The following is a 14,542-nucleotide window of genomic DNA, read 5'->3' on the forward strand; positions in this document are numbered from 1 at the left end:
AGCAGTGGCAGTAGGAGCTGGAAATGTGGGTAGACGAGGGGGGGTTGCGTAGATTCGGGAGCCGGAAAAAGATGCTCACCCGTCGATGTAGGATCGGACCGAGAGGTGCTCGTCGAGCTGCTTGAGGGAGGTGAAAGACATTTTGTTTTGGGGGTTCGTTAAAAGATCTAAAGTTGGCAAGGAACGGACGAGAAAGCGAGACCCAGAGTCAGCTTGCGGTTCTTCCGTTTTCGCTTCGAGTCGAGGCACTGCCGAACAAGATATGTTGTCGAGGTGTATGGATTCAGACGTTATATATTAGGCGATAGTGTTTGGTTTCACGGATCTCGCAGGTCCTTCCGACCCTCAGTAAAGGGGAAGGAGGGAACCACGAGACCCTCAATCGCAAATTACTAGTTGAGCATCAAAAAGAGGAAAGGAGAGGGGTATGTGCGGATCCAGCGTCGCAGGGAGTGACAAACGAAATGATCCGGCGTACTCACATATAATCTGAAGACGATGAAGAGAGAGAGGAGATCGGGTACGGGAGATGCAGGAGGTGATATGAGGTCGATGTTGATGATGCCTTTTGAACGTGCGAAGGGCGAGGAGCTAGGAGAGTAGGTTCGTGCCGTGGCATGGGAAAAGTTTGAGAGGAATCGCGTAAACGCGTGGAGGTACAGGGGGGGTCGTGGTCACATGAAAAAAGCGCATTCGTCCACAAGCGCGTCGCCCAGGACGCCATCACCTGCAGAGTGGAATGTCTGTGAACTATCGCAAGATCTGATTGAGAACGTTCCGAGAACCGATTCAGTCAATAAATGATTCGCACTCCTCGACTTTTACGAGTCCTCGAAGGTATCTCCGGTACATCGCTTCGAGTGCGGTAGGGCCGTGCGAAGCAAGCGACTTCGCTGCGCCATCTAGGTCATCCAAGAGAAACTCGATCGCAGCTTGGCTGGCTCAGTCTGGCCCAGATTCAGGCATCTACTGGAATCTTTATACAATAATACATCTCATGAAACAATCCATCTCAAATCTCGATGTCTCGTTGTTGGGATCTACCACGTGACGCGATTCATCAAGCGATCTTCCGAACGCTCACAGCCGTGGTCTACAGTCGCAACTGAGCATGGAGGGGACGTTTGTTCTGAATTGTGGTCGCCTAAACTCCGGCTGAAAAGTAATCCATTAGCTGAAGTTCATGCAATATGTTCATGCGCTGACCCACTCAAAGTTGGTTGGAAGAATCGACTGGCTAGTACCTCCGAAAGCTACATCCCACAAATCCTTATTCTGGCAATCGAAGCTAGCGATTTCGGACCTGAGGAAGTCGTTCTCCTGGAGGACTGCGTGATAACGTCCAAGCAGATATATGTTGGCTTGGTCCGCTATGCTCAAGGTTCTAGCCAATTCCTGAGTCCCGTATACGGCCCTTTCCATGTCCCGTATATGCTTTGCGTGTCCTCTTCCATCTGCGTTGAGCTTGGCATTCACAATCTGAGCTGTCCTCAACTCGGCTTCCAAGCTCTTGATATGTGATAGCAAATCGACATCGGAAGATGGGGATGACTCCGCTCGAATCGAGTTCTCAGGTTCCGAGGTGTGAGCCTTCAAGCCCGGATTGGATGCTGTCTGCATTCCGTCTCGCCGATCAGGCTCTAACGAAGAGATCGTAGGAGCAGAGTTGTACTCCGCTGAATCAGGCCCCTCTGTTTGAATAGCGTGATCCTTAACGGCAAATCTCTTGAAACCGTGTTTCGTAGCTACGGTCGAGGGACAGCGTCAATGTCAGCCCGAACATAATGAGACGCGCGATTCTTCTTACCTTTGTATTCGGAACTTGGTGTACCTTCGGTCGCTGTTCCAGATTCTCCTTGCTCTCTAGAAGAATCCTTGTCCTCCTCGTTATGGTGCTTGTCTATAGGCTGAATATCGACGCTCACGATCTCGCTGAAGTTGAGGGATCCGAGGTCTTCATTCATCTTCGAGCTGTTCACTGTTAGCCGATGGACGTCGGATAGAACAGGCGATAGTACTTGTACAATCCTGAGGTTCAGACTGAGCAGACCAATCAAGAGGTACTTATAAGGTTACCCAATTTCACCGGGGTCGCAGAGATCGCGTATATATGTATTGGGGATCGTGGATGGCGCAAGAAAACTGACAAAGGAGGTCAATGGAGCGCGATGGCATCATGTGACATCAGCGAAATGTATCTTCAAAGGCTGCATAGCCACATCGCGTAGAAACCTAGTCAGAGCCTGTTATTGCGACCGCGAGTCTCGTTATTCTACATCAATCAGTCGTTGTTGCCGACGATGTCGCTAGCTATGACAGGCTTCTGACGTCACCGATTTCTTGCAGATTCGAAGCAGAGTGCACATAGCGCCAGTTGGAACAGACCGGCCTGAACCAAATTATGAATTTGCGTCAGGCAAGATTTCGCGAATGTGGCATCCGGGCGCGTGATGTATCCACGCGCTCGTGACTGGCTGAAACTATTAAAGGAAGGCATCTACGAGTACTCGTCAATAGAGAGTCTTCAACAATGCTGTACGGTCATTCGGCCGCTTGGTAAGGGACTATTTTCCTCTCCTTTCGACAAACGGTTTGTCACTACGATACGGCCTGTCGCCAAGCTTTTCAAATGACAAACCTTCGCCTTGAACAACAGACACCGACGACAAGGATTTTGTCGTTATCTTCAATTATCTGGCGACGAGGAGGGAACTTCCGTGTGGATTTTTGCATGCAGAGTCAAGCACGGAACAAAGGTCATCCTTTGGTTAGCACACCTTATTCCGCGAGTACGAGCGCTCGAGTAGCGTTATTTGCTGTACCGGCACTGGATGATATCCCCGATACATCAAATTCACATCCTTTCTCTTTACATACACCCCTTCGAAGATTTCGGTAACGTCCTGTCATCTATACATACGACCCTCGCGCACAATCGAAGCTTGACCTATGACCGCTTGTCCATGCTTTGTTCCCGCCAGCCATATCCTATCGCAATGCAGGCACGCTCAGTCGCAGAGCACGACTACCGATCGGTACCTCGACTTCCGAATGAAGATTCCGTTTGACCGTGCGAGAGTTCACTAATCTTGTCTTGTAATCTGAACGTAACCACGAGGTGTCAGTGAGTCTGGGCGGCATAAGATCATCATCATCATCAGCTGACCTTGCGATTTCTAAGGAATCACGGTGATGCGAAACGAGCAGAGCCTCATGAGATGCGAATATGTTGACGTTATAGGGGGTTTCATGATCGCGAAATCATCTTCCACCTCATCTTTTTTTAGCAAAATTGCTACTTTCGGAAATACGCGCGCGACGCGTCGAACGCGTGAGAAATAGCGAAAACGCGTTAGATGAGTTGAAAGTTGATGTGCTAGATGAAGGGGGTCGGAGGGCCATTCATCTAGCAAATCAACTTTCAACTCAACTAATCATCTCAACGCGCGCGCGCGGCGGAAGCAAATCGGAACCAAATGCGGATGCAATGCCTCCGAAATTACCGAATCTGGTATTTTCGGAAAGATCAGATGGAAGATGATTTCGCGATATTGAAACCCCCTTATGTTCAAAGAGCTCGCGATTTTTCATTTGCAAAGAGGATATGGTCCTTTGGTCGTCTTGGTTTGAAGCAAACAGATCGCGATACCTCTCAGCTATGTCCGTGGCATTTTTTACGATCTCATCATTGTATCTTATGTACTTCTCTGTCAATGCTTGGAGAGATTCAGATGGCGGGATCTCGGTTTGGGTGGAGGCGTTGATGCCTTCAGGTACCGAGGTCGGCCTAATGCTGAACACTGTCGCGGGACTCATGATCGAACTGCTGGACCATTGTATTGGAGGCAAGGAGGGTGAAACTAGATTCGTTTGGGTTGCTCTTTCGGAGTAGCCTGTGCTCTGTTCCATCGTCGTAACATCACCCGCAGCTATCCCGCTCCGCTTCTTCTTCTTCCTTCTTTGTGCGGCCTTAGATGATAACGATGAAGCTTGATTTGTGAGTGTCTCAGTGCTTTCGATTGCATCATCCCGTGCAGGTTGGTCTGTCAGTGTAACGGGCACATGTTTCCATGCTTCGTTGGGAGCGCCCCGCTGGAGTTGACCACAATCGAATAGCTCTTGCAAGAGAGACCCGCAGCAAAACAAGCAATCCAATCCTCTCTCCTCGTGAATGATACCTACATGAAGGAGTCTGATGATGTCAAGCCCTTTCATATCATCTGGCGTGTGTGCTCACCCGAACTTGGTGCAGCACCCCAGAGAAGATCGTGACGCTGTTTTTTGTGCCTTGTCTCCAGCTCGTGGAGATGGCTCCGCACGACTTTGTCATCCCCTATCAGAAGCAGCATTGTGTGATTAGCTATCGTCGAGAGCGATTTCACGTTGAACTTGCGCTTGATCTCTAGTGCCTTTCCAGCGCAAATGGTCATCACTAGTGGTACAGCTTGATGACATTTTTCGTGAAGTTCAATCAAATCGTTTGGCAAGCTCTTCGTCAATGCCTCGAGTTCGCCTTGGTCGGCGTCTACCCCTGACCGTCGAGCCTTTTCCAAACTCGCCGCTACTGACCGTTCCAGAGAGGCCAGAATCACACAGTCCTTGTTCCGGCAACCTCCAAGATCCAAGTAGGTTCTCGCTATGCGGTATCCGGCCGAGTAAGGTCGACTGACTATCAGGCTTCCTCAGTCCGCGCTACTTACGCCACAATTCTTCATTCCCCCACGAGGCTGACCACCATAAGGGTTTCCCATTGAGCTTTTCGTTCTCGATTGATATTCACGATGTAAGGCTCACCAGGATTGATCTTCAACGACTTCATGTGACGGGTAGCTGAAAAGGAAAGATGAGTATTATTGATACCCAAGTTAGAGTTCAACGGGCCACGTACCGGATAATAAACCCTGCTTGGAGCTCGTGTATTTATTCTCTCTCCAATCGCGGGCGGTGTTTTTTTGCGATCACGTTTCGGCTGCAGGGAGAGACAAAGGACATCATCAACAGCGGCCCACCCGGAGCTGACTTCGATCCCAAGTTGGAAATATCGATCACGCCAAAACATTTTCGTCCTTTCAAGGACCGGGGTACGGTGCAAATGTGCCTTTGAAGACTCGACAGTAGGTACTGTATGGTAACGGTCGAGGCGGTATCCACGAGCCTGCAAAGACCGGCCCTGCTTGCCTTGAGCCACTATGAAAGGAGGTCGATGATGTCAAACGATACCAGACAGCCAGCCTAGCAAGATGCAGATACGTTTCGGCAGATCGCTTGTTCGTAGTGAACGGAGGATACGACTTGATGTACGGCTACACTTCCAGCTCATCCAGACGCTATGTAGGCAACGCGATTGTGCTGCTGTGAGTACCGAATCTTCCTGCCAAGAGCCTGGTGTCAGAAAGGAACTTCGGCTATGTGTGGCGACGCATGCGGAGACGATCCGACAGCAAAGCAGCAGAAGCTATCCTAGGTCGTTCGATCTTGAAAATATCTCTGTGTTCATATATTCGATCATCCTCCAGAATTTATACTTCTCTCTTTAGGTACATCAGTCCGAATCCACATTTCCTCTCTTTAGGTACAATTCGAGTTGTTCGCACCGTGATTGCTCACGTGATAAACCTGTAGCCCTTGGGGATACCTTCGAGGGACCCCTCGTACGGCTTGTCCTCCTCGTCGAGGCGATCAAGAACACGGTTCTGCCATTTGAGCACAAACTTGATCGAGATCGCGCCCGCAGCGACGGCGAAAGAGAAGGCGGCGATGGTCGAGCCTCCGTTGATGTACTTGGGAGCGTCTGAGTCCAAGAAGAAATAGGGACTGAGAGGCATCATACATGTCAGCGCTTGCGTCAACGATGCTACCAATTCTGAAGACCGACCTAAAGAAATGACTGGAAATGGCGAATGATGAAGGCGAGTCAGCGCGCTAGTTTGAGGCAAATACCCACATCGTCGATGTTTCGACTCACCTCGCGTTTGCCAGACCGTTGACCAGCGATAACGCAGCAGCTCGTTTGATTCTGGGCCGCGGAATGGTTGCGGTAAGCCAACTGTGAAGACAATCAGGAATGCGAGGCCCAGCTGGGTCAGCGATCCGGAAGATGTGCGTTCCGGTTCGGCGAGGACCTACCTGAAGCTAAGGTTGAAAGCTATCGTTATGACAGAAAAGGTTAGAGGATTGGAACTATCGAGTCGCCATGTCTTTTGACGTACCACAGTAGCTACCCATGGTCAACATGAACATGGCCGTGTAGCGTCCAGCGATATTCGTATCAGGCAGGGCGATAACCAAGATGTTACCCAGAGTCGAGATGAGCATAGGAATAGCGATATGCAATCCGCGCTCCTCGAGCTTGGAGGACGAAACCGCGACTCCCAAAGATGCGAAGAACGCGAAGAGATAAGGCGGGGCCGTCAGAAGCAACGTCTTGTTGCGGTCGTACCCAAGAGACTTGACGATTGAAGGGAACTGAACGCGATGGCGAATGTTAGCTGGCGAATTCGAAAGCTTCGCGCGCAGCCATGCGGCTTACGAAGTACGAGAACGATTGACTGCACGAAATGAACATTTGTTGGAAGATCAGCATCAGGATCTGTTCGAAAGCGAAGACATGAATGGTCAATTACTGTCGTAGGATATCTTCTTCGACGATTTCAACTTACCTTCCAGTCCTTGATAACCAATTTGGCCCCCTTGACGAGCGAGGTCTCTCCGCCCTCGTCGGGCTCTCCATTGGCGTCCTGAGTAGTCCTCCAAACGGCGAGACGACGCTGCTCTTCGGAGAAGAACTTGGTCTTGCTAGGGTACGAGGGCAGGATGAAGTAGACGGCGATCCCGACGAAGACGGTAATGGCGCCCTCGACGATAAAGAGCCACCTCCAACCTTCGAGCCCTCCTTTGCCTTCGAGTCCAGAGACCAGACCAGCCGCGATGAGGCCACCGAAACTGTTCGACAAGGAATTCCCTCTGCGAAAGATCCAACTTCAGCTCAAGTCTCACTTGTTCCTCAGCGATGCTTGCGCCACTCACGAGTACATGATAGCGATTCGAACCTGAATGAAGCACAGAGGAAGCAGCGACTTGGTCAGCTCGTTGACTTCGTCTTATTGGACATATCTACTAACTGCCAGCTCCTTTCGGGTGTAGAAACTGGAAAGAATAAGCAGAGCGCCAGGGAAGAAGGGCTGTTGATCGCGATCATATCAGTCAATGGCTTAACGTTCGCTCGGATTCTGTAGATATCTTACAGCTTCTGCAACCCCGACAAGGAAGCGCAATGCCAGCAATTGAGGCGCAGTCTTGACGAATCCACAGCACATGGAGACTACTCCCCACGTGGTTACCGCGCCCGTCAAAAACAGGACAGGGGGAATCTTGGCGAGAATGAAACCGGCGGGAATTTGCATGGCCACGTAACCGATGAACAGGACCAAGCTGAATGCGCGCCGAAAGATCAGCTGTGGCGCAAACCTGCTGAGAATCTGGTTACGTTACTTACACGGCATTGTTGTACGTCACAGGTCCGAAGCCGAGATCCTTGGGCATTCCAGAGACCTTGGCGGAGGCAATGTTGGACCGATCGAGGATATTGAGCTGGAAAACAGGGTTAAGGTTAGAGTCACGCGCGCCGAGCTATGACGCCGAACGTGCTTACCAAGAAGAGGAGGACCAACACCGGAAGGATCCTCCAGTCGATCAGTCGCACCAACTTCTTCGACATCTGAGCCGTCTCGGCCTCGGTGTACCCTTCAAACTTAGTTTCGACCGTGCGGATCGGGTTCGCGTCGGCCGCCGCCTCTTCGAGATACTCGACATCGTGCTTCTTGTCGGTCGAAAATTCCCGGGTAAGCTCATGGGTCGGGGCGCTCATCTTGGCAGGCCTTGTCTCTCGGAAACTTGGCTATGGTATCCGTTTCATCTCCATTATCTCCGTTGTTCAGTCACTGCGAGACCGGACGAGACGGCTTATATGATTCTCTTTGGGTCGCCACGGGGGGGTCGAGCGGGGTGTTAGCGCTGCTGAATGTGGCTGGTGTGGGCGATCCACATGGCGGATGCAGCTTGAAGGATGAGAAGACTCCGCGGGGCAAGACGGACGTTCACAACGATTGAGCCGAAAGCTACGTCGGCAACTGAAATCGGTTCACCCTCGTGTACCACCTGGTTGTGTTGTGGTTTGGTGACTGTGTTAATGTGAAATCACCTAGTGGGTTCAACGAAGCAATACGTTAACGCAATGTGCAGTGGAGCCGCAGCAACCTAATCGATACCACCTCAAGAAAGTTGGGATGCTAGATACGCGTCGCCCTAGCGCGTGATGGTGCCTGTTCATCGATGATTGCCAACTGCCAACCGCCCATCACCTCCATCACTCCATCATTTGATCATCTGTTGATCGACGGATGTCTCGGCTGCCCATCTCAATAGAACACGGCCAAGAATCCACGAAGGTGGTCGCCCACATCTGCAGCCTCATTTTGGGATATCGTCACGTTTGTCATTCATGATCATGATCTATGTACAATTACGAAGGAAAACACATAGCCTATGCCTTGACGGTAACAGCATCAGCACTGGGAGCGTTCTTGTTGCCAACTCCGTACCAGTCGTGGAAGCCCTACGAAACGAATGAGGATCGCGTCAGTCAAATCACTCGGAAGATCTCGAAGATGCAGAATACAACGCCTTGACTCACCAAGTCCCATCCGAACAGGGGCGTGTTGACTCGCTGTTGCTTGCCGGAAGCGGCCATGCCGTCCAAGGTCTTCATGTCCTCGTCGTCGAGCTTGATCACCTTGAGGTTGTCGGCAATACCTACGGGATGTCGGGATGTCGAATCAGCTCAAATCCCAGAACCCAATCAAACATGTCCCTAAGAAACTCACGCTCAGGGGTGACCGATTTAGGAAGGACGACGACGCCTCGGTTGACCTGGTAGCTGATACAGATGGTAGCCACGCTGACCTTGTTCTTCTCGGCGATCTTGATGAGCTGCTCGTCCTTGAGCAGAGGAGCACCGGTCGAACCCAAGGGGCAGTAGGCCTCTAGGAGGATACCCTTGTCGTCGCAGTACTTCTTCAGGTCGTGTTGAGGGTTGTAAGGGTGGAGCTCGACCTGGTTGATGGCGGGGACGACTTTCCAGGTCTTGGAAAGGTCTTCGAGGTAGGGGATGGACCAGTTTGATACACCGATCGCCTTGACTTTGCCTGTGGGCGCGAGGAGATAGGGGTCAGCTATCTGGATGTAGCTTGAAGAGGTATTTAGATAACTTACCTGATGCGTGCAAGGCCTCCATCTGCTTCCAGGTCTCTTGCTGGTTCCACTCTCGGTCGACCGATCGGCTCCCATCCGGGTTGGTAGGCAACAAGTTGGAGGTCTCGTTAGGGACAAGTCGTCTATCATAGAACGGGTTGATCAATATCTGGCTCCACCGTTCGCCTATGTGTGCTGTGGAAACTTACACTGGCCAGTGAATCAAGTACAAATCGAGGTAATCCGTGCCGAGGGACTTGAGCGATTGTTCGAGCGACTCGGAGGCTCGGTCGTGGTAGGTGTTCCATCTGTGTCGGGAGCGAGCGAATGAGCTGGGCGTTGCGATACCGATCGCGCGCGGGAGGGATGATGCTTACAGCTTGCTAGTGATGAAAAGCTCAGATCGAGGGATACCGGACTCTTTGATACCTTGGCCGACTTCGTCCTGGTAAGGTGGACGGGTAGCAGATCAAGGCGTTAGCGGTCGCTCCGTCTGATAGTGTTCACACCGTTTCTCACCTCGTTTTGGTCTACATGGAGGAAGCGGGGACAATCCGGAATCAGAAACTGCTCCGTTGAACGCGGGGATCACTCCACCCTGACTTACAGATCAATGCGCAATCGATGTGTCGATAACCAGACTTCAAGGCGTGCTTGACGGCCTCCTTGACGTGACCGGGGGGAGCTTGCCACGTTCCTACAGTGTGCACGGTGCTTGAGTTAAGGCTGCGGCAGGAAAATAGATAGATAGGGGTCACTCACCGAGACCGACGGAGGGGATGACGGTGCCAGTGTTGAGCTTGAATTCGGTAGGAGCGGACATGTTTGCTATGTTTTGGAGATTGAGAAGAGAGTGTAGGAGGCCAGGAGGGGTTCAAATGCAGAAATCAATGAGAGGTTGTGGGGGAAAAGACACGAATCGCCCGGAATCCGTTCGACGCTCTATATACTACCTCGCGCACCAGCTTGAGCTTGCCCCCGCTTCGGCTCGGACCGATGTTCCGGCGTTCCTCTCCCACGTGTTGTGTGTGGGTGCGCTATGTGGGTTCAATGGGCTACCGGTCTCCCATCTCCCAGCAACAAGTTATAATCCAGTCATATCCGACGTTTGAAAAGGGTCCTCTCTTTAGTTTCGTATCTTGGTTTCCGATCCCCGACATATCTCCTTCTCCTACAGACTCTGTGCCCGCCTCGCTTACGTAGTTGACAGACGATCAGAGGAACGACGATCGCGATGCATCAACCACAGCAGTTTCACTTTCAGTCCATGACCGAGATGGTCGAGGTCAGGGCGAAAGAGACACCGGACAAGGAGATCGTCAGCGTACCCGACAAGCAGTTCAAGTTTACCAGCTATACTTACAAGGATATCAATGAGGGTGCCGATCGACTAGCCCACTATTACCACGACCAAGAAGGGCTCAAAGTCAGGAACGTCGGCGATGTAGATACGAGGCTCAACACGACGATCATAGCGCCAAGTGCTATCGACTATGCTATTCATGAGCTGGCATTCGCCAAGATGGGTTCGTCGAGGTCCCTCTTCTCACCCCGAGTTGAGAAAATTAGCTGACATCTCTTCTGGCTTGTCACAGGCCACACCTTGCTCTTCTGCTCGGTCAACAACTCGGTAGCAGCAATCGCCCACCTGCTCAAGGCAACGACCGCCTTGTACATGGTCGTACACCCCAACTACCTATCCAACGCAGAAGAGGCCGTACAGCAGATCACATCCGAAGGAGGGAAACCACCGAGGATAGTAGCACAGGCTCAACGCCAGGTATGGCGATCGGACGAAGCTGTCGAGCCGTTCCCGAGAGCTTTGACACCGGAGCAAGAGGCCCCTCTGCCTGTCTTCATCGTGCATTCGAGTGGTTCTACCGGTTTCCCCAAGGTAAGCTCTGGGTCTACATACTCCATCTCCTCCAGTTCAGGCTGCTGACTTGGCAGATTGTGGTCCTCTCAGCCTATCGTCCTCTCCCACCGAGCATCAGCGTTCAACGTAGCCGGAACCGGTTTCGGCCTGGAAGCCATGACCACCCTCCCTCTCTTCCACAACCACGGCCACGCCTGCTTCTACCGAGCCATTCATTCAGGGAAGAAGCTCTCCCTCTTTCCAACGGAGATTCCGCTTACTACCAACAATATCATCGCCGCCATCGAGAATGCCAGAGGGGTCAAGGGGTTCTATGTAGTACCCTACGTGTTGAAGTTGTTAGCGGAATCTCCGGCCGGGATAGAGCTTCTGAAGGGGTTCGATTTGGTCACTTATGGAGGTGCCGCTTGTCCCGATGAGCTTGGAGACCGACTCGTCAAGGAGAACGGGGTCAAGTTGGTGGAGCATTATGGTCTGACCGAAGTGTGAGCGCAAGGGCGATCAGATCGGTTCGAAATTTCGGCTGATGGTTCATGAATTGTGTTCACCATAGAGGCCAACTTGGAACATCGTACCGAGACTTCGAGAACGACAAAGACTGGAACTACATCCGATTCAGTGGTCCTCAGGTCAAGTCCGGCGTCGCCGACTACCTCAAGTTCATCCCTCAAAGCGATGGCGGGTCGTTCGAGGTCGTCGTGACGGACGGTTGGAAGGGAAAAGTCAGGTCCAACACCGACGACGGATCGTACGCGACCAGCGACCTGTTGGTAGCACATCCTACTATCGAGGGAGCCTACAAATTCGTCGGCAGGCTGGACGACACGCTGGTCATGGTCAGCGGGGAAAAGACCAACCCGGTCCCTATCGAGCTCACGCTCAAAGGAGGTTCTCCTTATATCGCCGAGGCTATTGTATTTGGAGCTGGCAAGAGTCATATCGGGGCGCTCATCTTGCCGACAGAGCTCGGAGCTGATCTGCACCACCGGGAACTCTATGCCAAGATCGCCCCGGTGATCGACAGCGCTAATGCCGAAGCGCCGACGCATTCGCAGTTGATGCCGGAGATGTTGATCTTTATCCCGGCTGGCACTACTATCCCTCGAGCGGACAAGGCATCCATCATCAGGCCCAAGGTGTACAAAATGTTCGAGGACCTGATCGAGGAGGTGAGTGTAACGTCATCGTGTACCCACCAAGGCAAAGCTGACATACTGCATATCGAGCAGAAATACGAAAAGTACGAGCGTGGAGAAGCAGCTCTGCCAGGCGAGGAGATCAACAGGCGTCGGTTGACAGGAGAAGAGCTGGAGCGCTATGTATCTGGTTTGATCCAGGAGGTAGCCGGATCGACGGGCGATCTAGGGCTTGAAGACGATCTCTTCGATTATGGGTGAGTTGGTGTTTGCGAACGATATCTTGACGGGAGCATCGATGTTAACCGAGACCAAACAGATTGAACTCTCTTCAGGCTGCAAGGATTCGAACCACTCTGCAGAGGGAGCTCGAGCTGAATCGCACGATCCTCCCGGGTAACGTGGTCTTTGAGAACCCCAGCGTCAAGCTGTGAGTCTTTACTCGTCAAAGCCCGATATCACTCTCGATTCTGACGACATTTGTCTGCTCTTCAGACTCTCGGGTTACCTCGAAGCGGTAGCTACAGGCCAGAGCAACGCTTTGCGCGAGACTCTGGATGCGGACCAGATGAAGGCGATGCAGACCCTAGTCGAGAAGTATTCGCACTTCGCGGAGGTGACCTCAATAGAGAAGAAGGCTCCCGAAAAGCTGACAGTGGTAGGTATTGAGAGCGACAATGAGCCAGTCTCGCTCGATGCTGACCAGCCTTACCCCGGAAACTTTGTTTGTCAGGTACTGACCGGAGCTACCGGTAGTCTAGGCGCGCACCTTCTCGACCAGCTTTTGACGCTTGGTTTGGTGGCAAAGGTCTTCTGCTTGGTCCGAGCGGCGTCTGAGAAAGAGGCTTTGCAGCGAGTCGACGACTCTCTGGCACAGAGACGGCTGGCGGGTCTAAGAGAACGCGGCCATGGCAAGGTCGAGGCATACCCGGCGGACTTGAGTCTCCCAGACTTGTAAGCCACGGCCAAATGCTAGACATACTGGAATGATAGGCTTACCTGCTTGTCTTCCAATAGTGGTTTGCCCTCAGATGTTCTGACCAAGATTCAGGAAAGCGTAACCACAGTCATCGCCAACGCCTGGAGTGTCAACTTTACGCTCAATGTCGAGTCGTTCGAGAAAGGCAACATTCGAGCGGCTTACAACTTGTTGAACCTGGCCATCACGTCGAGATGCGGGCGACCAGCCGATTTCTTCTTCTCCTCTTCGTAAGTCACGAACTGCATCGAGTCAAGAGCGAATCTGATCTGATACCAAACCCGTTTCGACATGTAGCGTCTCGGCTGTAGCAGCTCACGCTGGAGCTATCAACGCCGAAGTCGTCTCCGTAAATCCTGCCGACGCCCAAGGCATGGGATACGCCCGATCCAAATGGGTTACCGAGAACTTGGTTGCTATCGCTGCTTCGACGAGGAAGATTCGGGCCGAGACGTTCAGAATCGGTCAGATGGTTGGAGATACGGTGCATGGAGTTTGGAACGAGACAGAAGCGATCCCCTTGCAGATCAAGTCTGCTCAGTCGGTAGGAGCCATGCCGGAGCTTTCCGAGGTCAGTGGGGCTGCGAGACTTCCTTTATGGAAACGATACTCATCTGATCTTCCATCGGCATGACAGTCACTTTCCTGGCTCCCGGTTGACCTCGCAGCCAAGTCTATGGTAGAGATCATCATCGGAGAACAGAGACGTCCTTTATGGCATGTCCTTAATGGCAGCAAGCAAACAACTTGGCCGACAGTACATAAAGCACTTCGAGAAGCTGGGATCGATTTCAAGGTCGTGCCCCCACGAGAATGGATGCAGGAGCTACGAAATTCGTCGTCAGACCTTCAAGCCAACCCCACTTACAAGCTGGTAGACTTCTTTGGCGCCAAGGTAAGCGATAGGAGGAAGAATGCGCCTAAGAATAAAAAGTAGATTGACCTAATCATTCTTGCGATTCATAGTACGACTCGGAGGTCGTAACGAAGAGAGCAGGATATAGCATCGAGGAGACCTCTCGAGCGTCTCCAACCATCGCCGGCATGCCCTACGTGGACGAGGCGATCGTAGGGAAGTTCATTTCGGCATGGAAGACGACGGGATTTTTGCAGTAGAGAGGACGATAGCGAATGTGATCGGACAGAACAGTGTAACTCGGATATTGTATACCCTGATCTGCTCTGAACACGAGCTTCGATGATAGATGGATTTACGGAGTTTGAATGGTAGAAGCGCAGCGCCGTTGGTCGCTGGCCTTGACGCGGCGGACGTGACTGAGCATGTGGGTCCAGACAAATAGT

General features: G+C 52.1%; 4 protein-coding genes across 4 annotated transcripts; 1 reads left to right on the top strand and 3 right to left on the bottom strand.

The window, feature by feature from the left end:
* Window positions 1-945: 945 nt before the first annotated feature.
* Window positions 946-2,033, bottom strand: HD553DRAFT_347774 (uncharacterized protein). The gene is made up of 3 exons (XM_046183321.1): window positions 1,808-2,033; window positions 1,211-1,745; window positions 946-1,155 (listed from the first exon to the last, which is right to left on the bottom strand). The coding sequence occupies exons 1-3, from the start codon at window positions 1,962-1,964 to the stop codon at window positions 1,041-1,043; spliced, it is 807 nt and encodes a 268-aa protein (XP_046039847.1). The 5' UTR covers window positions 1,965-2,033; the 3' UTR covers window positions 946-1,040.
* A 3,462-nt stretch (window positions 2,034-5,495) lies between these two features.
* Window positions 5,496-7,867, bottom strand: HD553DRAFT_347775 (major facilitator superfamily domain-containing protein; the record flags this gene model as incomplete). Its single annotated transcript, XM_046183322.1, has 12 exons — window positions 5,496-5,814; window positions 5,876-5,887; window positions 5,966-6,046; window positions 6,127-6,145; window positions 6,210-6,465; window positions 6,530-6,589; window positions 6,660-6,963; window positions 7,027-7,049; window positions 7,122-7,181; window positions 7,245-7,431; window positions 7,496-7,590; window positions 7,652-7,867. The coding sequence occupies 12 exons, from the start codon at window positions 7,865-7,867 to the stop codon at window positions 5,604-5,606; spliced, it is 1,524 nt and encodes a 507-aa protein (XP_046039848.1). The 3' UTR covers window positions 5,496-5,603.
* A 549-nt stretch (window positions 7,868-8,416) lies between these two features.
* HD553DRAFT_304838 (putative glycerol dehydrogenase) lies at window positions 8,417-10,136 on the bottom strand. The gene is made up of 9 exons (XM_046179072.1): window positions 10,012-10,136; window positions 9,857-9,946; window positions 9,769-9,779; window positions 9,627-9,694; window positions 9,459-9,557; window positions 9,271-9,392; window positions 8,883-9,203; window positions 8,693-8,811; window positions 8,417-8,614 (listed from the first exon to the last, which is right to left on the bottom strand). The coding sequence occupies exons 1-9, from the start codon at window positions 10,070-10,072 to the stop codon at window positions 8,543-8,545; spliced, it is 963 nt and encodes a 320-aa protein (XP_046039849.1). The 5' UTR covers window positions 10,073-10,136; the 3' UTR covers window positions 8,417-8,542.
* Window positions 10,137-10,401: 265 nt separating this feature from the next.
* HD553DRAFT_304839 (L-aminoadipate-semialdehyde dehydrogenase) lies at window positions 10,402-14,465 on the top strand. The gene is made up of 12 exons (XM_046179073.1): window positions 10,402-10,775; window positions 10,845-11,143; window positions 11,216-11,610; window positions 11,679-12,294; window positions 12,355-12,518; window positions 12,581-12,691; window positions 12,757-12,919; window positions 12,995-13,215; window positions 13,279-13,470; window positions 13,538-13,811; window positions 13,878-14,135; window positions 14,207-14,465. The coding sequence occupies exons 1-12, from the start codon at window positions 10,484-10,486 to the stop codon at window positions 14,354-14,356; spliced, it is 3,135 nt and encodes a 1,044-aa protein (XP_046039850.1). The 5' UTR covers window positions 10,402-10,483; the 3' UTR covers window positions 14,357-14,465.
* The last annotated feature ends 77 nt before the right edge of the window (window positions 14,466-14,542 follow it).

The sequence above is a fragment of the Filobasidium floriforme genome, assembly GCF_021052385.1.
Source record: "Filobasidium floriforme strain CBS 6241 chromosome Unknown HD553scaffold_2, whole genome shotgun sequence".
Classification (NCBI taxonomy): Eukaryota; Fungi; Basidiomycota; class Tremellomycetes; order Filobasidiales; family Filobasidiaceae; genus Filobasidium; species Filobasidium floriforme.